This window comes from Equus caballus, chromosome X (assembly GCF_041296265.1).
Source record: "Equus caballus isolate H_3958 breed thoroughbred chromosome X, TB-T2T, whole genome shotgun sequence".
Taxonomy (NCBI): domain Eukaryota; kingdom Metazoa; phylum Chordata; class Mammalia; order Perissodactyla; family Equidae; genus Equus; species Equus caballus.
Window position 1 is genome coordinate 100,202,969 of NC_091715.1, and position 21,724 is coordinate 100,224,692.

The 21,724-nt window shown below is 40.1% G+C and overlaps 1 protein-coding gene across 8 annotated transcripts; it reads right to left on the reverse strand.

Annotated features, from left to right (window-relative positions):
* Positions 1-16,526: 16,526 nt before the first annotated feature.
* ARMCX2 (armadillo repeat containing X-linked 2) lies at positions 16,527-21,051 on the reverse strand. Of its 8 annotated transcripts, none has more exons than XM_070256990.1 (6): positions 20,910-21,015; positions 20,585-20,656; positions 20,241-20,312; positions 19,628-19,735; positions 19,232-19,304; positions 16,527-18,866 (listed from the first exon to the last, which is right to left on the reverse strand). In XM_070256990.1, exon 6 carries the CDS (start codon positions 18,735-18,737, stop codon positions 16,941-16,943), a length of 1,797 nt encoding a protein of 598 aa, XP_070113091.1. In that variant the 5' UTR covers positions 18,738-18,866; positions 19,232-19,304; positions 19,628-19,735; positions 20,241-20,312; positions 20,585-20,656; positions 20,910-21,015; the 3' UTR covers positions 16,527-16,940. The 8 variants fall into 8 exon arrangements, with proteins under 8 accessions (XP_070113091.1, XP_070113088.1, XP_070113087.1 ...); XM_070256987.1 differs by having other exon boundaries at positions 19,228-19,304; XM_070256986.1 differs by lacking the exon at positions 20,241-20,312 and having other exon boundaries at positions 19,228-19,304; positions 20,910-21,051.
* Positions 21,052-21,724: the final 673 nt, after the last annotated feature.

Sequence of the window (21,724 nt, forward strand, 5' to 3'; positions counted from 1 at the left end):
TAAGGCAGTCATATCACTCAGCCTTTCCCTTTATGGCTTCTAGGTTTTAAGTCATAATGAGGTAGGCTTTTCCCAACCCAAAATTTTAAAATAACTTTTTATATTTTCTTCAAGCTTTTAAAAATAACTCTGTGTGTGTATGTGTGTGTGTGTGTGTGTGTAGGTGTGTGTTTAATTCTTCTGGTATGTGCTTTTGTGTGTTTTATGAAGTAGAGATGTAATTTTACTTCTTTCTCCCAGCCCCAGACATTGAATATGCCGTCTTTTCCTCCACTTTTTGGCAGCACTTTTCATGCATTATTAGTCATAGGTTATTTACCATTGTTATTTTTCTCTATAAATGGGAACATTATTGCTGTTTTGGTATCTTTGAGATATGATGCACTGAGGACTGTTGGTGAAGTCCTATGCCACAGAACCTGTTTTATAAAAGATGAAATTAATAATTTTGGGTTGTGGTACTAGTAATTCATTGTGGTATGGGTCTATTATGAAGACATTTAAAACACCAAAAGGATAAATACAGTGCACTTTGGGCTATGAAAATGCCACAATTTGTAAAAGTTAGTCTAGCAGGTGACTTACATGAATGTGACAACACTTCACTCAAAGAAATTTTAATGCTGTCCTGGGACATAGGACAATGAATGAGATAATCAGTGTATTTGAGTGTTTGAAAATCTGCTAGCTAATTCAGTCTTCCAAGCAGGAGAGTTATTATATATTGTCATGTGTGCCTTGGAACCAAAGATAAGAAACTGATCTTTTTGAAACACGCGATGAACTGTCATATCTAGAGGGCTTGAGCACTATGAATTAAGACATTTCATTCATTGGGGGACACTTACAAGATAAAATAATATTCTTATCAAAAAACTGGAAGAGATACAGATTTAAACACACATTTTGGTACAAATAGAGAAAATAATATAATGAAATAAATATCAGTGGGATATTGACACTGAGACAATTGGTTTAAGTTGCAATTGATGAAAACATTCTGTGGATGAGTTTGATAGATGATACTCCTTTCACCAGTAATATATGTATTTTTAAGAAAAAAAATTAGAAAATGATGTTAGCACATGGTCTCTACAGTATAGTGCTCCCTAAAAACTTGCTAGAATAGAGAAAAGCTATTAATTTTTTGTATTTATCTTATGTCTCACCACCTCTTCTAATTTGCTTATTGACTTTGTGATTTTTAAATAATCTTTTGTGTTTTAGATGAATACAATCATATCAATTGTAAATAGAAATTAGTTTTAACTTTTCCCAATTTTACGCTAATTATTTATTTTCTTATCTTATTGTAATAGCTTTAATCTCCAAAAATACTGTTGAATAAAAATGGAGATTGTGGATAACCTTGACTCGTTCCTGGTTTTAGTGGAAATGACTTTATCATTTCATGATTAGAATGAGGATTGCTGTTGATTATTGGTAAAAAGCCCTTTCAATGTTTAAGTTATTCCCTTCTATTCCTCTTGGTATTCAATAGGAGTAGCTACTGATTTGTTTTCCTAATGGCTTTTCAATATCTACTGACTGAAATGTACTTTTTTCCTTTTAATTTTTTGTGAAATGAATTATATTGATAGAATTTTCAGATTTTGACCATTTTTGCCTTGTGGATCAATCCCTACTAGGTCATAGTATGGCTTTTTCTTGCTAAACTTCTGAGTTCTATTTGTTTATATGTTTTATAATTTGTTAATATTTTATTTTTATTTTTGTATTTACTATTAATATTTTTTATAGTTATCTTTTATGTATTATCTTTAACAGGTTTTAGTCTTAGGTTTGTTTGCTAGCTTTATAAAATTCATTAGTGAGCTTTCAGGTTTTTTCCCTTTTTCTGGTAGAATCCAAGTAACATTGATATTTTCTCTTCTTGAAAGGTTAGATATAACTGAACTGCAAAACCATTTGATCTGGTTCCTTTCTTTTTAGTGGTAGATCTATAATCACATTTCCAATCTTTAGTAATTTGTCTACTCAGACTTTCTATTTCCTGGGTTAATGTTGGTAACTTCTATTCTACTAGGAAATCATCCATTACTTTTAGGTTTTTAAATTTCATATCATAGATTTGTATGTAAAATTATAATTCTTTTAATCACATCTATTTATGTAGTTAAGCCCTTTATTAGTCATAATTTGTATACTTTTTCTTTCCCTCTGTTTTTACTTAGTTGTAGTCATGAAGAATGTATTTGTATTATTGGTCTTTTCAAAGAACCAGCTTTTTATTTATCACTTCTACAATTGTCTTTTTTTGGTCATTATTTTTAACTTTAACTTTTACTAATTTCTTCTATCTTTGGATTTGTTCGGTTGTACTTTTCTAATTCTTCAAGAAGAGTGCTTATTTCCTTTATTTATGGTCTTCTTGAATAATAATGGCCATTAAGACTATTTATTTTTCTCTGAGTACAGCTTTAGACATTGCCCCATAGGCTTTGATAGGATGCATTCTCTTTTTCTTTGCTTTCCTTATAGCTTGCAATTTTGTTTTTAATTTTCTCTTTGACCCAGGGGTTATTTCATGGAATAGTGCTATACTATCATTTTGTGGTGATCTTTTATTATTTATTTCTAATTTTGTTTTGTTAAGATAAGAGGATGTGCCTATAAATTTCTCTCCTTTTTAGAGTGTATTCCTTCTTTCATTTATTCTGATTGAGTTTTTAAATATGAAAATCATGTTTTTCAATCCCAGAAATTATTTTTCTTGCTTTAACTACATTCCTTTTAATGCTGTTATTGCTTATTTTACTAAAGATTGTATCTGACTCCTTCAGTAGTTCTATTTCAGTGGGAGATAATATGAATTTTGAAGTGCACAGGCAATGGATATGAATAGTCACTTATGGAAGTAATAGAAGAGACTGGTGAAATTTGGAGAAGGGAAAACTCCAAGGAAGGTCTTCTGGGAGATGTCTCTTGGAGGCAGGACCGGGATTTGATTGAAATTTTATTGAAATCAATTTTATCATTCTGTGTTTATTCCTCACTATACCCACATTTTCTTAAAACGCTGTTTCTTAGACCTACCTGGTGATGCCTACCTAAGTCGTAGATTAAAGATTTTCTGGAAAGTACCTTTAGACTGTTACCCATATTTCATCTGTTCTCTCAGTCTGTCTCCCCCACCCCTTCCGGGTTTGTAATGTATCACATTAGCACAGTGTTCCAGCCACCATTATTCTATTGTATGGTATGTTGGTTACTTTAGTTGTAGCTTAAAAGAGCTGTACTCAGAGTTTAGTGTCTAGGAGAAAAACAGAGTACAAGCAAATAAGCTGTGTAGAGACTGTGGCTTGATCAACAGCTGACACCATTTCCCAATGGGCTCATCCTGCTTATGTCTGCAAGGCAAACCTCTGAATAGTTGGAAAGAAGAAAATATACAATGATTTACTAAGGAAGGGTGACAGACACAAAAAACTATTGAACATTTCCATGTACTCTCTCACTGGAATCCTGGAAAGAGAGTGCCCTTTCCTCCTTTCCTTGAAGATGGTATCTTATGTATTCTTAAAATAGGGACTTAATATTCCACTGGAGATTATAAATATATACGTATTTACATGTGTGCATATATGATAGAATATTGTTTTAGATATAATCTTATGTTTTTGTTTTTCTCTCTCACAGTATTTCTTACTTTCCCATTTTTCCTATTCCCTTCTTCAGGAAAGGTTTATGGAAGGGCTTTGTGTTTTCCCAAAGCCTAAACACATGAAAATATGCTAGGTATAGTTGATGCTTACACTAAGATGTGTCTAGTTATGGTTTCATTTGTATTCAGCCTGTTCAAGACTCAGTATGTTCAATATGAGGATTTATGTCTTGCTTCAGTTGTTGAAAATGCTGTGCCACAATCTCTTCAAATATTGCTTTTTCCTCCTTCTCGTTGGCCTCTATGGAACTCTCCCAGGCATTCTTTCTACCATGTCTTCTAGTTTCTCATTCGTATTTTGCACCACTTCACCTTTTGTGCTGCATTCTGGGTGATTTTCTGAGAGCTATCTTTGAATGTCTTAATTATCTCCTTGCTTTTGGGTTTACCTCTGCTAGGGCCATACACGTTTTGCCAGCTCCAGATTAATTTTTACATTAGCTTATGTCCATTGGGTTCTCTAACATGTAGGAACTGTGAATTCAACCCCACACCTATGGGTGGAACTGGCCTGAGTCCTGATTGCTCCCAGGGGCCTCTTTATCCACCCATAACTTCACATAAAAGACAAGCTTTCTTGTTATATATCTTTGCTGTGAGAAAAGGTTTTCTAGTCATCATTTTATGTGCTGGTTGTGCTTCTGTGGAGTCTGGATTTGGACAGGAGCTCAGTAGTAGCTTCGCATCTTCCACTGCCTAGAGGCATTGCCTTCTCTTGCCATATGGGATTAAAATCCTCGTCTCCAGCCCTTAAAACCAATATCCATCTGTTTCTCTTTACCTCCTGCTCAGTGTTTTTAGTCCCTTAGTTGTTTCTTGGGGATTTCCATTTTATGATTATGAGTTTGACTATATTACTATTTTAGAGGGGGTGCATATTCTATCATTTCTGTGAGTTTCAAGTGGGAAGGGAGAAACTTTCCTCATCAGTTCAGTCTGTATTGACTGAAAGTTCCTCAGATAGGTTTGTTGGATTGGATTGTGCGGGTGACTTGTGTCATGCCTCTTAAGAGACATCTTTGGGGATGGGTGCTAACATTACTTTCAGCCAGGTAGGATAGGGTCATACCAAGCCTTCTGTATCCCAGCATAGCAGTGGCTGGGAAGTAGCAGAGAAAGTCTTGATCGTGTTGACAGGATGACAGGATTGATTAGGATGACACAGAAGCAAATAGAGATCACCATGTCTGAAGGGGCCACAAGGAAGGAATGAAAGTGGTGAATCATGTAGAACAATGATACTAGAACCACATGGATTCCTTCCTTACAACAGCTCTAAGGCATGGCATAAACATCCTTGAACTTAGACGCACTCGTGGAGAAAACAGTAGATCTTGAACTGATACTGTTTCAGTCACCCTCATGGAATGAGAAGACAAAATGGAAATTGTAAGTATTGCTATAGAAAATAAAAGTTGGATGTCTTACACACTTGAGTTTGTGGATTGAGATTTATTGCAGTTACACATAAATACATACATATATATGCACATACATATTTGTACATGGATAGTAAAACAGCTGGAAGGATATGCCACAATGTATTAGCCATGGCATTCTGTAGCAGTGAGATTACAAGACATCTATATTGTCTTATTTGCCTAGTTAACAATACTTATCCTTATTAAGGCTCAAATTTCACTTTCTTAGGGAAATTTTCCCTGTCCCTTATCTACCCCTTTAGAGTGTGTCTTGATCTTCTGCTATATATTCTTGTACACCTGTCTTCCATTCCTTCTTTGTACTTATATGGAATTATAGTTTTACATACACTTGTATGATTATTTGATTTATGTATATCCCCTACTAGTCTGTGAGCTTCACAAGTGCAAAGACATAGCCTGTTTTTCTCACCATTGTATTCTTAGTACTTTGCATAGGTGCTCAATAAAGACATTAAATGAATAAATGAATACATTTCTGCATTGTTTGAATATTTTTACAATGACTATTAATTTCATTATTAAAAGAAAATAGAAAACATCCTATTTAAAACAAAGAATATAAACATAGACCTTCTGGGCCAGTGATTCCTGTGTTGGTAACTATAGCTTCTCTCTCCTGAAAAATCCACATATACCCTCCCTTCACTCCCAGCACACAACCTTACATATCCTTTCCAGGTATTTATAGACTCGGCCAGAGAGCACCTGGTCTATGTTAATTGGTATGGTGAATGGGTGAGAGTTCTTTGGACACTGGTTTAAGCCTGGCTGAGGGGCCGCTAGGGAGGAGGGTAATGGACAGGCAGCAACCCTGCAGCGAGCCTAAGCTCCTTTTGGGTTCCCTGGAGTTTGGGCTTGAGAGGCCCACTAGACTGCACTCCTCAGGCTAGGTGGGAGGCAGCAGACAGGGGCCAGGGAAGCTTCTACTCAGGCACCATGAATAAGGACAGAGAACAGGTGTGTCTGAAGGGCCTTTCCTCCCAGCAATCACTTTTCCAGGCTTCATAGAGGCTCTCAGCTGCAGGGGTCTAGGAGGGTTTCCATTCGGTTTCCATTGGTAGGAATGGTGCTCCCATCTATGCTGGGGCTGAGTTATCTCTATGGGAATTTGGAAGACAGATGGAAGGGGCCAAAGGCATTTACTCAGGTCACCGCCTTGGTCACCTGTCCGTGTATATTTTTGGAGTGAGCAAGAGAGTCACATGCCTGAATGCAAATAATGAGAAGCTCTGGAACACAGGAAGGGGTCGGGAGACAGCAACTTGCCCCTCTCTTGACAGGACAGGGAGGATCAGATCACCTCCGCATCTCTCACACTCTCAGTTGGCTTGGCCTCACAACTCTTCCCTTTGCCCAGAGTTGAATCTCATTGTTTCAAAGGATTCCATCTAAAAACTTATCAAACACCTTGGTATGTTTATAAACACTTCTTATGTAGAAAAACAAAATAATTGTAAAACTTAATTGGACTAAGGCACTTGCATGAAATAAGGCCTCCTTAAGTTGGAAATATTTTTTATGATAGATTTTTCCTCAAATTGATTCCTTAATTTTTCAGTGAAAATAATTTCATTGCCTTTTTTCTGTTTTTGCTAACCAAAAGAAATCTGAAGATTTTTGCTTTGTGAAAATAGCGTTTGTTTTGCAACCAGTGGTTATAGAGGCTAAGCAATCAAGCACACTGTCGTATTTCACGCCTTCTACATCAGCTACATCAGCCACAACAGACACAGCAGACAAGGAACCTCGACCTTCGACCTCGAGGCAGGCAAACATAGAAGAAGGTGTAGATGTGAGTGACGTGCCTGCCCTGATGGATTCCTACGAATGGGATGTTGCTAGCTGACCCTCTTCCTCTCTCTCTGCACCCCGGTCTCCTGTACCTCCCACCACTCCAACCTCGGACGACTCAGCCTAACACGCCATCATCATCACCACCTCTCAGTCTTCTGGCATGCTTGTTGTCTTCCCGATAGTGGTAAGTGAAACTATACTATGCACACATTATTACTACTTTATATAGCCTGTGTATTTATCATATAATTCCTGCTTTGACTATATGTTAGTGTTATTTTATGTTTTATGTGTTATTTGCTATAATTTGATAGGTTATTTTTTGAGTCTGAGAATGCTCAAAAATTTTCCCGTATAAAAATAATGGTAATTGCTTCTTCGTCTTATGGCATTTCAACTTACGAAAGATTTCATAGGAACTCTCTACTTTCGGATAGTGAGGGAAATCTATATTTGATGGGTATATTTTTGTTTTTCTGAGTTCTTTTAAAACTTGTATTAATTTGTGTGCATTAATTTTTAATTTACATAGTGGTATGGTGCTGTGGTTCTCATTCTGTCTTTTCCCCCTCAGTAGTATTTAAAAAAAAATGTTACATGCCTCTGGTCTGTAGTTTCAAACCATTGCATGAAGTACCACAGTGTTCATCCGCTCTAATTTACTTCTTCATTTTCCTGGAAATGGAATCTAGACTGCTTCCAACTCCTTACTATCTATCTCAAACACTGTGGTGAATGTCCTCATACATGTTCCCTTATGGACCTGTGTGGGTAGTGTCCTGGAATATATATAAAATAAATGGAATTATTGGGCGATAGGGCATATGTATAATTAATTTGATTAAGTATTGTCAGATTGCTTTTTGAAATAGTAGCTCCCATCTAAAATCTAATCAGCTGTGTGTTCCTGTATCCCCATACTCTCACTAACAATTGGCATGTCTCAGCTTTCTAATTGCAAGCCAAATAGGTGTAAATGTATTTATAATTGTATTTTAATTAGCAATTATCTGATTAATAATGAGTTTGAACATCTCTTCATGTTTTTCTAAGCATTTTGGTTTTCCTCTTCTTTGAGTATACTTTTAATATATTTTGCCTACTTAGGGTGGTATATTCCTATCATTTCCTTTCGGATTTTCAGGAGGTCTCTGTGTATGCTAGACATTACTCTTTTGTTAGTTTAAGATATTGCAAATATGTTTTTTTCTATCTGTCATCTATTAACTTTGTCCATGATGTCCTTTATTGAATAGAGATTCTTAGTTTTTATGTAGTCAAATCTATTAATCTTTTTTGCCTTATGATATGTACTTCTGAGGTTTTGTTTAAGAAATTATTATCTAATTCTGGGCCACAAAGATATTCCCCTATATATATATATATATATTTTTTTTTTTTTTGAGGAAGATTAGCCCTGAGCTAACATCTGCCGGCAATCTTCCTCTTTTTGCTGAGGAAGATTGGCCCTGAGCTAAGATCCGTGCCAGTCTTCCTCTACTTTATATGTAGGATGCCTGCCACAGCATGGCTTGACAAGTGGTGCATAGCTCCAAACCCAGGATCCAAACTGGCAAACCCTGGGCCACCAAAGCAAAACATGTGAACTTAACTGCTGTGCCACGGGGCTGGCCCCGATATTCTCTTATATTTTCTTCTATTAACTTCATAAGTTTAGCTTTCTTATTTAGGTCTTTCATCCTCTGGAGTCCAGATTTATATTTGGTGCTAGAAAAGGGTCCAGTTTTATTTTTCTTCAAATAGTGAGCCAGTCTTCCCAATACCATATACTAAGCAGTCCATCCTTTCTTCATTGATTTGTGATGTCAATTTTATAGTGTATTAAGATTCTATATTTACTTAAGTCTGTTTCTAAGCCTTTCCACTTATCTGTTTATCTCTTCCACATACTTTTATTACTGTGATATGGCAAGGGCAGCTAGTACTCACCAAGTGATCTTTGTACTTCCCTACTTTCCCAGTCTGCCTTGCATTTATATTGAGGCCATATGACTAGATCTGGACAAGGTAGTATAAGCAAAAGTAATGTGAATGACTTCTGGGCCAAAGTAGTTTAAAATCCTGTATAAAAGGCCACGTGTTGAGATGGAGGAGCCACAAGATGGAAGAAGCCTGGATTATTGAGTAACTGTGTCGAAGACTGGAGAGCCGCCCAACACTAATTAAATTTTATGTAAAAAAAGAAATAAACTTTTGTTTATTTCACTGGGATTTGGGAGTTCATTTGTTACAGTAGCATAGCCAATTGTTATCCTGACTAATACATGGTTATGTAGTATATCTTACTATCTGGTAGAATAAGTCTCCCCTCTTTATTCTTATTTTTCAAAATTGATGTAGCTCTTTTTGAATTTTGATACTTCAGTATAAATGTTAGAATGTGTCACTCAAGCTTTGATAGATTTTTTTTTATGTTAAGCCAATTTTGCATTCCAACATTGATCATGAATTTTTTTATACATTGTTGGATTCTACTTGCTAGTATTTTGTTTAAAATTTTCACATCTATGTTTATAAGTGAGACCTATCTATGATTTTCCTTTTTCATACTGACTTTGTCTGGTTTTGATATAAAGGTTGCTACTAGTTGCATAAAGTGCATTGGATAGTATTACTTCTTTCTCTTCTCTAGAAGAATCTGTATAAGATTGGAATCATCTATTCCATCTGGGCCTGTTTTTTGGAGCAGATGGACTTTTAAACTACTGATTTAAATTCCTCGATGGTTATAGGACACTTTGGGTTTTCTGTTTCTTGTTGAGTCGGTTTTGGTAAGTTCTGTTTCTCAAGGAATTCATCCATGCTTTCAAATTCATTGTCATAAAGTTAATCATAGTATTCTGTTATCTTTTAAAATCTCTGCTTATTTATTTATTATGTCCTTGTGTTCATTGCTAATATTGTTTATTTTCACCTTTTTTTTTCTTAATCAGTCTCATTAAAGGTTTGCCTTTTTAATCATACCATTTGAAGGACCAACTTTTGGCTTTGTTGATACTGTCTAATGTGTTTTTGCTTTCTAGTTCATCTATTTCTGCTCTTCTCTCTTTCATTCTTGTTTTTAGGCTTATTATGTTGGCCTTTTTATAACTTCTTAATTTGGATGCTTAGCTTATTAGTGTTTAGCCTTTTTTCTAGTCTAACATAAGATTAAAAAAACAGCTTTATTGAGAGACAATTCACATACTAAACAATGCACCAATTTAAAGTGTACCATTCAATGTTTTTTAGTATATTCACAACGTTGTGCAGCCATCACCACAATCAATTTTTATCACCCCAAAAAGAAACCCTGAAACCATTAGCTGTCATTCTCCATCTCTCCTCCACTGCCCCTCCAGCACCTGTCAACCGTGATTCTACTTTCTGTCTCTATAGATTTACCTATTCTGTACATATCATATAACAAAAAATTTAAGCCCATAAATTTCCCTTGAAATACTGTTTTTACTGAATCCCACAAATCTTAATCTTTAGTATTTTCATTATTATCCAGTTACTGGTATTTTAGAATTTCCATTATGCTTCCTTTTTGAGGTATGAATTATTTGGAAGCATGTTTTAAAATTTCCAAACACATTTTTTTAAATGTTATATTGTTATTATTAAATTCTATCTTAATTGCATTTTGGTCAGATAAGATGATCTTTATGATACTTGTTCTTAGAAATTTGTTGAGACTTGCTATATGGCCAAGTCCATGTCAATTATTGCAAATGTCCTATGTATGCTTGAGAAGAAAATGTATTCTCTCATTATTGGGTGCAGGATTCTGTAAATGTCCATTAAATCAGCTTGTTGATTGCATTGTTCACTATTTTATATCTTTACTATTTCTTGTTCTCCTTGTCTTTTAAATACTTTAAAGAAGTAAATTGAATTCTCTCATGTGATTGCAATTTGTTCATTTCCTTTTATAGTTCCATAACATTTTTCCTTATATATTTTGAGGTTACTTTATTAAATGCCCATACATTTAGAATGATTATTTTTTGTGGTGAATTGAACATTTTATCGTCATTTTTAAAAAGTTTCATTTTGAAATAATTGTAGATTCACAGGGAGTTGCAAGGATAGTACACAGAGGTCTTCTGCATCCTTCACAGTTTACCCCAAAGGTTACATCTTACCTAACGATAGTATGATATCAAAATCAGGAAATTGATGTTGGTACAATGTGCGTGGATAGTTCTATGCCATTTTATCACACCATTGCAATCAAGATGTGGAACAATTCCATCACTGCAAAGATCTCCTGTGTGCTACCTCTTTATAGTCACACACGCCCTCCACTTCACCATCCCTGACTCCTGACAGCCACTAATCTTTTCTCCATTTCTATAATTTTTTCATTTCAAGATTTTATAAGTAGGATCATACAGTATGTGACCTTTTTTTTTTTAAAGATTGGCACCTGAGCTAACATCTGCTGCCAATCTTTTTTTTTTCTTTCCTCCCCAAAAGCCCCCAGTACATAGTTGTATATTCCAGTTGTAGGTCCTTCTGGTTCTGCTATGTGGGATGCTACCTCAGCATGGCTTGATGAGCAGTACTAGGTCCACACCCAGGATCTGAACCGTGTAAACCCTGGGCCAGTAAAGCGGAGCATGTGAACTTAACGACACAGCCACGGGACCAGCGCAGTATGTGACCTTTTGAGATTGACTTTTTTTCACTCAGTACAATGCTCTTGAGATCCATTCAAGTTGTTGTGTGTATCAATGGTTCATTCCTTTTTATTGTCAAATAGTATTCCATGGTATGGTTGTACCACTGTTTAACATTCACCTGTACTTTTTGTCTTTAATAACGCTTTGTGTCTTAAAATTTATTTTGTGTCATATTAATTTGTCTATGCCAACTTCCTTTTGGTTAGTGCTTGCATGATATATTTTTCTATCCTTTCACTTTCAAAGTTTCTACATGCTTATCTTTTAGCATGGAGCTGGATTTTTAAAATCTGACAGTATCTTTTAATTAGTAAGTTTAGTCCATTTTCACTTACTGTGATTGTTAATACATGTGAGCTATGTGCTTCCTATTTGTCTTACTTTTTTGAGGCTCCACTTTTCTCATTTCTCACCTTTTTATGGCTTAATATTTTTCTTAGTGCGTTTTTTCCCTTTAATGCATCAGACGTTATATACTCTCTAGTATCTTAATGGCCACTCTTGAAATTTTACTATTTATATGTAACTTAAGTCTAGAGCTAATCAATATATTAATAATAGGTGAGAGCCCCAATTGCAATTAATTTGAACTGATATAAACTTATGTTCTTAGTCAAGCACACTCAAAATCTATGTCTCCTCTTTTTTTTTGTTCTGATATTGCAATATCACCCTCATACCTAAAGTGTTTTCATATTTCAAAGTATGAGTCTCAGTGAGGGCATATGAGGCAAATTGCTCTTTCTTTTCCTTATAAGCAGGGCACAGTGGGAACTCTTTTCTAAAGACCAAGAAAAGCTCAGGATTTCCTAGATCACCTATTTAGGTTACCATTGTCCCAAGTTTCACTAAGGAAATCTAGTAAAGTGGTGCATTCAACTCATATTACAATAAACAATAGAGAAGTCCAATTTCCAAACTCATTTTTCGAGTTGTCTCGGTCTGACAGCCTTAAGTGGAGAGAGATTCTTGCAGTAGGGTTCCCAATTGCTCTATTTTATCTTTTCCATTGAATCAGGTATTCCATAATTTAGTCTATTCATTGTTTTCACTGGAAGTTGCTCAGTGTCCTTAGAAACAAATATCTGATCCTACCCAATTCCTCTTCTCCATCAAATTGTTCTATGGGAGCAACTACCTTGTTACCTAGAACCTATTGTCAGAGGGAAAGCACTCTCAGTTAATCATAGGCTGTTAGTTTTCAACCCCGGCTTTGCACTTTGCCCACCTCAGCTCAAATATTCCATGTTTTCTTGAGAGTCTATTGCTTTTTACCGTATTTCTGGTCTTAGTCTGTAGCCTTTTGCTTAAGCACAAAAATGGAATATAAGGAAAGGTATTGTGATATATCTTACAAGTAATGGAAAAGTGGAATACTTGGCCTGATAAAGGGTGGAAACAAGGGCAGCTCCAGGGACTTCAAGAGCAGGAGTTTGTATCACTTTATCCTTGTGCTCTACCACTAGAATGACAGCCTTGTATTCTCAGTCCTTGCGTTTATCAATTTTTTTTTTAAAAAGAACATAATCACTTCTTGATCCAATTGTTTACCCAGACCAATAAATTAAAGCAAGGAAGGCGGGACTATTCAATGCAAACATGGTTGTGAGAACTGTCCCACTTCACCCAAGCCCTGGACACACAATGTAAAAGGTAAAAACTATAGTACAGAATGTCTAAGGAATGTTTCAACAGTTACGTTTCGGGAATAATAGAACACTATATAGCTGGTGCTAAATTCCTGGTGTCTACTATTGTTTTACTAAGTTAGATCTTTCCAAAGAACTACCCTTTTAAATGTCAGCCATACCTGGACTATGCCATTGATCTTTCACATGTGATGTGATTTAAGACACAAAAACTTAGACTTCAGGAAATGAAATATTTGCCTATTGTGTGATTCCTAGCTCATTCATAAGGCCAGACTACATACCTCTGCAGGGGAATAAGTTTCATCTGAAGGAGATGAAAGTTTCCATTGCTAATCAAGGCAAAGGAAGCTGGTTGGATTACCCAAATAGCTGGGATCAAGGTGAGAGACACTGATGCATCCCTCTTCAGTATATGAGCACAGATATCACCTCTAACTCACCCAGAAAAAGACATTATAGTTCCAGGATTGACATCTTTTCAGATTCTCCTTATTAAGGGTTCAAAAAATCTTGGGTCTAGCCTCACCCAGGTTCACCTTGTTACCACCGCAGTGATTTCTTTATTAAATGGCCACGGCTTTGATGTCATATAGGTTACAATGCTCACTGTAAAACCGAGTAAGATTAACATTAGGCCCTAGAGGCCGCCATCATTTCTCTCCTAAAAGGAGATAAAGGAAAAAGGCTTTCGTCTTCATTATCACCGCTGATCAATTTAGGAAAATCCTTAAGTATTGCAAGCTGTCAAGCCTATATTTGTGGATGCAAGTTTTCCAAAATTCTAATTTTGCTTGAAAACTCCAATTTTACTGTTGGCGGCAAATGCCACCAGTTGCCTTCCTTGAAGGCTCATCTCAATCATTTTCAAGAAAATGTCTGCCCAATACCATGTCTGAAAAGCCACAGTTTTTCTGCCAGCCATTCTTTCAAGCAAAAACGATGTTCCACGAAAAAGCAGCTAAATTAGGGCACAACTCAAATAATCATGCACGTATTTTTCTTGGAGACAACCACTGTGTTAAGCTGTGCAGCAGAAGTGCTCTGTGCACCCTTCTTATTTTATTACACAGAATAGTAAAAAGACAAGCACTTAATGGGGCTGGCCCCATGGCCGAGTGGTTAAGTGCGCATGCTCTACTTCAGCAGCCCAGGGTTTCACCCGTTTGGATCCTGGGCGCCGACATGACATGGCACCATTCGTCAGGCCATGCTGCGTTGCCATCCCACATAGCACAACCAGAAGGACCTACAACTAGGATATACAACTATGTACTGGGGGGCTTTGGGGAGAAAAAAAAAAAAGGAAGATTGGCAACAGATGTTAGCTCAGGGCCAATCTTAAAAAAAAGAAGACAAGACAAGCACTCAAGCATCGAGATTTAATAATATTAATAATTTTATGATAAATAAACACTCTATTAAGGACATTTTAAAATGAAACTGTATTTAAAAAGATTTTGAATGTGTGGTCGTAAGGAAATCAATCCTAGTACAGTTTGGGGACACTGCTTTGATCGATCTTAAGGCACCAGCAATTTTACCCACTACTCCTTTTGTACCATTAGTGCAAATGTCATCCTAATGAAAATAGCAAATACCATCTTAGTATTGTTTTGAAAATAATTTTGATCTTACAGTTTCAGGGACCTGCAGTGGTCTGTGGATTAGACGTTGAGAACCACTCATGTACAATATGATTCCAATTCTGTGTAAAAGTACAGAGAGATGGCTTAGTAAACATCTGAAAGAATTTTCATCAACTTGCAACTGCAGGAGCCTTTTTTGACTGATGCCACCAACTTTTACATATGGTGAATGTCTTTTCATGCCAATAATATAGAAGTACATCACAGTTTTTAATCGTTGGATTATATTTTACTGCATGGACATACCACCCATTGTTTAGCTAATTCCATAGTGGTAGGTATTTAAGTGGCTTCTAACTTTTCTCTTTTAGAAACAGTACTCAAATGAGCATCCTTGTATATTCCTCTGTGTACAATGATTTGATTCTTTCCTGAGGAAAAAAAATCCTACAAGTGGAATGCTTGGCTGAAAGGCGGGTACATCTTTAAAACCTCTTATGCAGATTGTCAAATTGCCTTCCAGATAAATTGTACCAGTATATAATATCAATGTGTCCCTTTTCTGTGTGCCTCCCTCCCAAGAGTCCCTATCTCTATCCCTGCCACAGCCTACCACACACTTTCACAAAAATGAGGATTTCGTGAGGGGTGTCAGGAAAGCAGGCTGGGTTTGGAGAATGTCTGGGATGTCTCCCATTTTCTTCTTCCATTGCTTCAGTGGGCCAGTGGGGAGAGGAAGGAAGATGCATCTGCTCTTAATTGAACTCAGAGGTTGGGGTAGGTTCCCATAAAGGCCTCACCACTGCCTCTCTTGGAAAAGAAGGCAGACCTAGACCGCTAACCATAGGGGGAAGAAAAACCCCACTCTTTGCACCAAGAGTCATTCTTTCTGTCACACTGCTTTTTCTCATCACTAGAAATGGTAACTCACTTTGGCATTACTTGGTTGCCAGAACTGCCCAAGAAAGAGGGCTTTCTCTGTTAGGACCTGCACCAGATTATATGGTTCTCCCTCTGTGGACCTACAGCCAAATCAGGTAGCAGATCTTGGTACTTTTTTTTACGTGCCTTTTGTTACCATCATTCCATAACAGTTCCTATAGACACCACCCCATTTTGTTCTTCATCTCATGCTTGGTTTATCATCACTTCCTAACAAATATTCTTGTTTCCAGTCTCCATACCTAGCCCCATCCTAGCTCCAATCCATTTTGCACATTGCTATAAGATTATTTTTCCTTTTGTCAAAAATGTCCAATAACTCCCAGAATATGACAGGATATTATTTCAATATCTCAGCTTGGGGTTCAGCATCTTCCTCAAACTTTCTTCACCCTGCATTTCCATCTTTATCCCTCATCATTCCTTTTCCCGTAGCTTCCATTCCAGGCAAACTGGTTACCTTCCTATCACAGGAACAGATTTCCCACCTCTGTGCCTTTCTTCAAGCCGTGTCCCCCTCCTGGAATGCCTGTCTGTGTTTTCTCATGCCATCCTTCGGGGCCCAGCTTGTGTGCCCTTCTTCCTTGAAGCTTTCTAGCAACGTTTGCTTCATTTAACCAGACAGCATATATTTGACAATGAACAGATGTCCAGATGTTACTGTTAGTAATCCTTTTGTATTTATGTACCTTATCTCTCCAGTTAGATTTTAAATTAAAGCACGAGAACAATTTTTTGTCACTTGAAACATACAACTTTATTGATGATACACAAATGAAGTCTTTGGTGGATAAATTCAAGTCAAAACAAATGATAGAAGTGTAGGCTACTCATGATGGACAGGTTCACTGTCAATTCACATAGAGGAACCAGTAAAAATATTTCCATTCAAGCAGCACGATTAAAATCACAAATGTGTTTTCAGTAAAAGAGGACTATTTATTTGGTATCCATAAAATGGTTCAGCTTAAAGCTGGAGACTGTCACAGATAACATCACTCTGGATGATGCATTATTCAAAACTGGCAGCTGAAAGGATCCCTTTACTATTTAAGCAAGTGGAAAAGCAGTAACTTTCAATTTTCATTGCTTCCAGACTGCAAAACCAAGAAATTTCTTCAAGTCTTTTAAGAGCACATAGCCAATCAGAATTTGTCCACTAGTTTTATAACTTTCACTTTCACCAAGAGGTCGTGGTGATCTGCTAAGGCTCGAATTTTCTTAACACACACTCCAGATGTAGTGCATAAGTAAAAAAGGGAACCTTTATTGAATTCTCTGTAGTTGAATACTTCTGCTCTGAGATTGTCGTAGATGATCTCAAATAGAGTAAGGGCATTAATAAGAATTTCTGATTCCACATAAGAATTGTAGAGGGAACTAAATGATGACGGCACTTGGGTACTGAGCAGTTTTTTTAACATATCTGGATTTTCAGCAAAATTCGAAAGTATTTTCAAAATCTCAACCTTGATTTTTCCACCTCCCTGAGATAACAAACGAAAAAAGTTTGCAATGGAATTGACAAGTAGGTGCTGGTAGTCATTAGTAATAGTCATGTTGGTTAAAAATTTTAGTCCAACTACCTGTACTGCTGAGTTCAGATTAGAGGCCATGATATCATCCATCACTTTATTCATGTATACCTGAAGCCGGCCCTGATTTTCGTAATTCTCACTCAGGTTATTCATGGCCATTAAGGCTTTTTCCTTAATGTGGGGATCACTTTTGTTGATCATGTTTGCAATAATTGGGAGGCCTCCCAATTTGCGAATTGTGTCTTGGTTGCACGAGTAATTGGCATTGTTGCTCAAAGTGAGCAAAGCTACCTGTTGGATGAAAGGATCATCCGATTTCTGAAGCAAAGCAAGGACTTTCCTGAGATCTCGGACACCCAGAATCTCATCAATTTCATAAGGAAAGGGGCGCTTCTGCACAGCAACGGGTCTCCTCCCTCGCCCTCTCTGCTGGGTCTCAGGCTCAGAGTCTGACTCAGACTCTGTGTCAGTCCACCCGGACTCCCCTTCCTCAGAATCGGGGACCTCTGCCAGGAAAGCTTGTCCCCCATTAGCAGAGGCTGCAGCAGCGGCTGCAGCCCCATCCCCAGGTCGGAAGCCCAGGCCCAATTCGTCTACTTCAACCTTGTTTTTCTTGCCTTTGCCCTTGCCTCCAGTCCGGGACCTAGTTCCACCCTTTGCTCCACCTTTGGGTACAGCTCCAGTCGCTGACCCGGCCTTAGGTATAGCTCCAGTATGAGCCCCAGGGGTTGCTTTCTTGGCCGCTGCCACTGTTCTAGGGGACCCTGAAGTCCCAGGAGCCTCTGCAGCCCCAGTAGGTGCTGCTGCCCCAGAGGGCGCTGCCAGTACGGGAGCCTCTGCTGCCTCAGTAGGCACTGGTGCCCCAGGAAGCACTGCTGGCACCCCGGAAGCCTCTGCTGTGCCAGGGACTTCTGCCAATTTGGGAGCCCCTGCCATTGTGGGGGTCTCTACAGCTGTGGGAGCTTCTGCCTCCCTGGGAGGTGGTGCCATTGCAGAAGCCGCTGTGGCCCCGACTACTGATTCAGTCTTAGACCCAACCCCGGCCCCTTCTGCCCGCTGGGCCTGACTTCCTCCCCCACTCTGAGCCCCAGCACTGGATGCAGCCTGGGCGACTGCCTCACTTCCAGCCACGTTCAGAGCAGTGGCTTCATCTTGGGCCCTGTTCTTTGCCTTAGTGCGGACTGGGGTTGGAGGACCAAATCCTGGCCCAAGGTCAATTGTGAATCCAGCCCTTAGTCCAGCTCTAGCCCTGGCTCCAGTCCCGGCCACAGCCCGGGTCTTGGGCTTGGCCAGTCTCTTTTTCGTCTGGTTTCTTCCCCTGGCGTATTTGTAGACACAGTACCAGGCACTAGCTCCAATCACTATCCCGGCGGCTACGCAGCCAGCATCCCGAACGCGGCTCATGTTGCAGCTGTAGTAATTCTCTGACCCAGGTCGTGGAGTTGGCTTGCCCAAGAGGGATGCGTGCACGTCTGGGTGAGGTGCTTCAGTTCAGGCTCGAAAGTTCCGCCGAGGCTGCAAACTGAGCAGGACCTGGGTTAAAGGATAGAAATGAGGCTTAGAGCTCTGGCTCTCTTCATGCCTACTCAGGCCTACTTAGAGGAGAGTCTGAGGACATAATGCTTGGCGGGTGGGCTAGTATACAGATACAGGAGTCAAGGCCTGTGTTTGCTGATTCAGGACCTGGGTTATCCAATGTTTTCTACATCTTCAGCCTTAGCCCACCCTGCTCAATGACAACACATATCACTTCCCAGCACCTAAGTGGGGGATGAGAGGCAGTATGGATGTCAAGAAAGCTGGTGGAGAGCATGAAAGACAGTAGAGATCCCAGATTCTGCTCTGATACCCCTACCCCCACTTCAAGGTCTCCAGATGGTGCTCATGCACCTACCAACCCACTGGCAGCAGAAGCAGTTTGCTCTTTTCCACCAGGCCTGTAGTCGTACACGGCCCAAAAGGCAGACAGACCTGCGGAGAGACCCCAGACAGGGCGTTTTTGGGTTTTTGGGCCTTTGGTAAATGGATTCCACTTCCTTTCCTGATTTGAATCCCTGGAGGCGAAGTTTGCCCCTCTCAGGGCTCCTCTTTCCCTATCTCTTCCTCTTCAAACCATTAATTAAGAAGGCGGATACCACACCCCTTTTCTTGCACCAAAAAGGACTGGCCAGGGGCACAGGTGTCTTGTAAAGAGGGAGATGATGAGGAAGAGGAGCCCCTCGTGTCAGACTCTGCTCTGGTTTCTGCCACACCCACACTAGGGGTTCCCAGACAGTTCCTCCGCACCCACTGACCTCCAAGGATTCAGGGATTTCTCTCCTTCCTTCAGTTCAGTTAGGGCTCCATCCTAAGGACAGACTGAAGGGCAGGAATATAGACAGCAGACGTTGGAGACTGAGAGCCTGGTGGATGGAACAGACCGAGGACAAAAGTCCCAATAATTGCCTTTTAGCATTCACATACCAGAATGACAAATGGTTCCACCTCTCAATTCCAACTCCTCACCCCCGCCTCCACCCCCAATCCCCACCTCCTGCGCAGACTCCCCTGGCACTCAACCCCTCCTTCCCTTTGCCCCGCCCCCCCGTCCGCCATTTCTCCCAGACAAGCAGCCACACCCCTTCTCCTGCACTGAAGGGGGAGGGGGCGGGGCGAGGGTGCGGCGAACGCTGGATGGGACGCGGGACGAGGGATTATCGTGAACAATCTAGTGTCCCTCTCTTATGACCACCCGCCCTTCAGCCCAAGCCCCAGCGCCTAGGGCTAGCCTTAGCCTGCAGAATAGGGGCCCCAATATCTGTCCTTTCGGTTTGAGGGTCGTGATTTTCCACTGTTTCTCCGCTCTGGGCTCCGCCTCCTACCCCCCACCCAAATCTCCCGTTAACCGCCATTTCTCCAGCAGCGTACCCGAACTCCTTTCCCAGGACGGAAAAAACGGGGGTGAAGGGTTGTGTGGGTCGGAGGTGTCTGGAAAGCAGCCTGGGAGTTAGCACGGCAGTTTAATACCAGATTGTCTCAGGGACCCCCCCGCCTGTGAAACCCAAACAGCGCCAAACCCGCCATCTCCCCTACAGTGGCTGGCACACCCATTTCCCAGCGCCCCCAAAGGACAGGGGTTGGCCGGGGGGAAGGGAGGCTGCGGGGGCGGTGGCTGGGGAAGGTATCTGCAAAGTGAGGGTGGGAGTGAACAAGCCAGATTGTTTCCAAATTGCGTGCCCCTCCGGTCCCCCTTTCCCAACCTCCCCACTGGCCTTATGTGCGCTGCCACGTTTATTTCTCTTCCCTCCTCTTCTCAAAACAGGACGGGATGTGGGGTGCGGGGCCTGAGTGTCAAAAACAAAAACAGAAAACACTGGCTGGGAGAGGAAGTAAGCGGATTCTCCGCAAGTACATCAGAGTCGTTACGTTCCCCCCTCCCCTTCTCCCCGCCGCCCACCAAAATGAGCTGCGACTGAGCGCGGGGGTCTGGAAAGCCGGCCAGGAGCGGGCGAGGTGGAGGCGCCCGTGGCCTCAGACTCCCGCATCTCTGGGCTACCCCTTTCAGAGGTGCCAGGCCATGCCCACCCTCACACCCACCTGCCCGATCTGGGGGAATTTTCTCCTCCTCCTCCTCGCCTGGGTTAAACGCACGGCAGTGCGCAGCGCAATAGAGTTGGTACCCAGAGGAGGACGGAGGACGGCGGTCAGGGCTTTAAGTACCTTTGCCCACGTCAGCTCCTGGTCACGTGAGGACCGCATCGCCAGTAAGCTTGGGTCCCCAATTTCCACTCCCTCCAAGAACAGAGCCCTCTCCTTTACCCCTGCTCCCACCTTACCCCACCACATCAGGTCCTGTCACTCATTTTTTTTGTCTTTGAAGTCCCAGAGGCCACAAGTAGCCCCTCCAGTCTCTCATGCACTAGTGCCCACCATTTCCCTTGCAGTTGGGCCCCTGCTCCAGTAGGTAAGGGGCAGAGTGTGAAAAAGGAGACAAGGAGTGGGAGTGGGGTCTGTACTGCTGTAACACTCCTCTGTTTTGTTTTTAAAGCTATCACCACCCTTTATCGTAAGAGTGAGAAAATGCAGCAAAACAAGAGTTCAGTGTGGGACACAGCAACCAAAAAAGTAGGCATGTTTTATAAGAAAGATTTCCCACTAGTATTGGAAGGCACCATTAATTTTGGTTAATTTTTACCACATAGACAATGAATTCTGTTGGCCATATAGGAATAGTTTTCAAAACATGCTAAGGTACTTGAACATCCAAAAATGGATTTTTTCTCAACAAGGTAAGCATGTTTCCATATGATCTGTAAATTGATCCACGGAGAGATACTCAGTTGTCCGATCTTATTTATTTTGGACAAATAATTTCCTACTTTTTCTCCTTCTGGGACAGCTTTTAAGTTGGA

Bases quoted from the DNA above. Each gene is read 5' to 3' on its own strand.
- ARMCX2 (XM_070256986.1), bottom strand. From the start codon at position 18,737: ATGAGCCGCGTTCGGGATGCTGGCTGCGTAGCCGCCGGGATAGTGATT.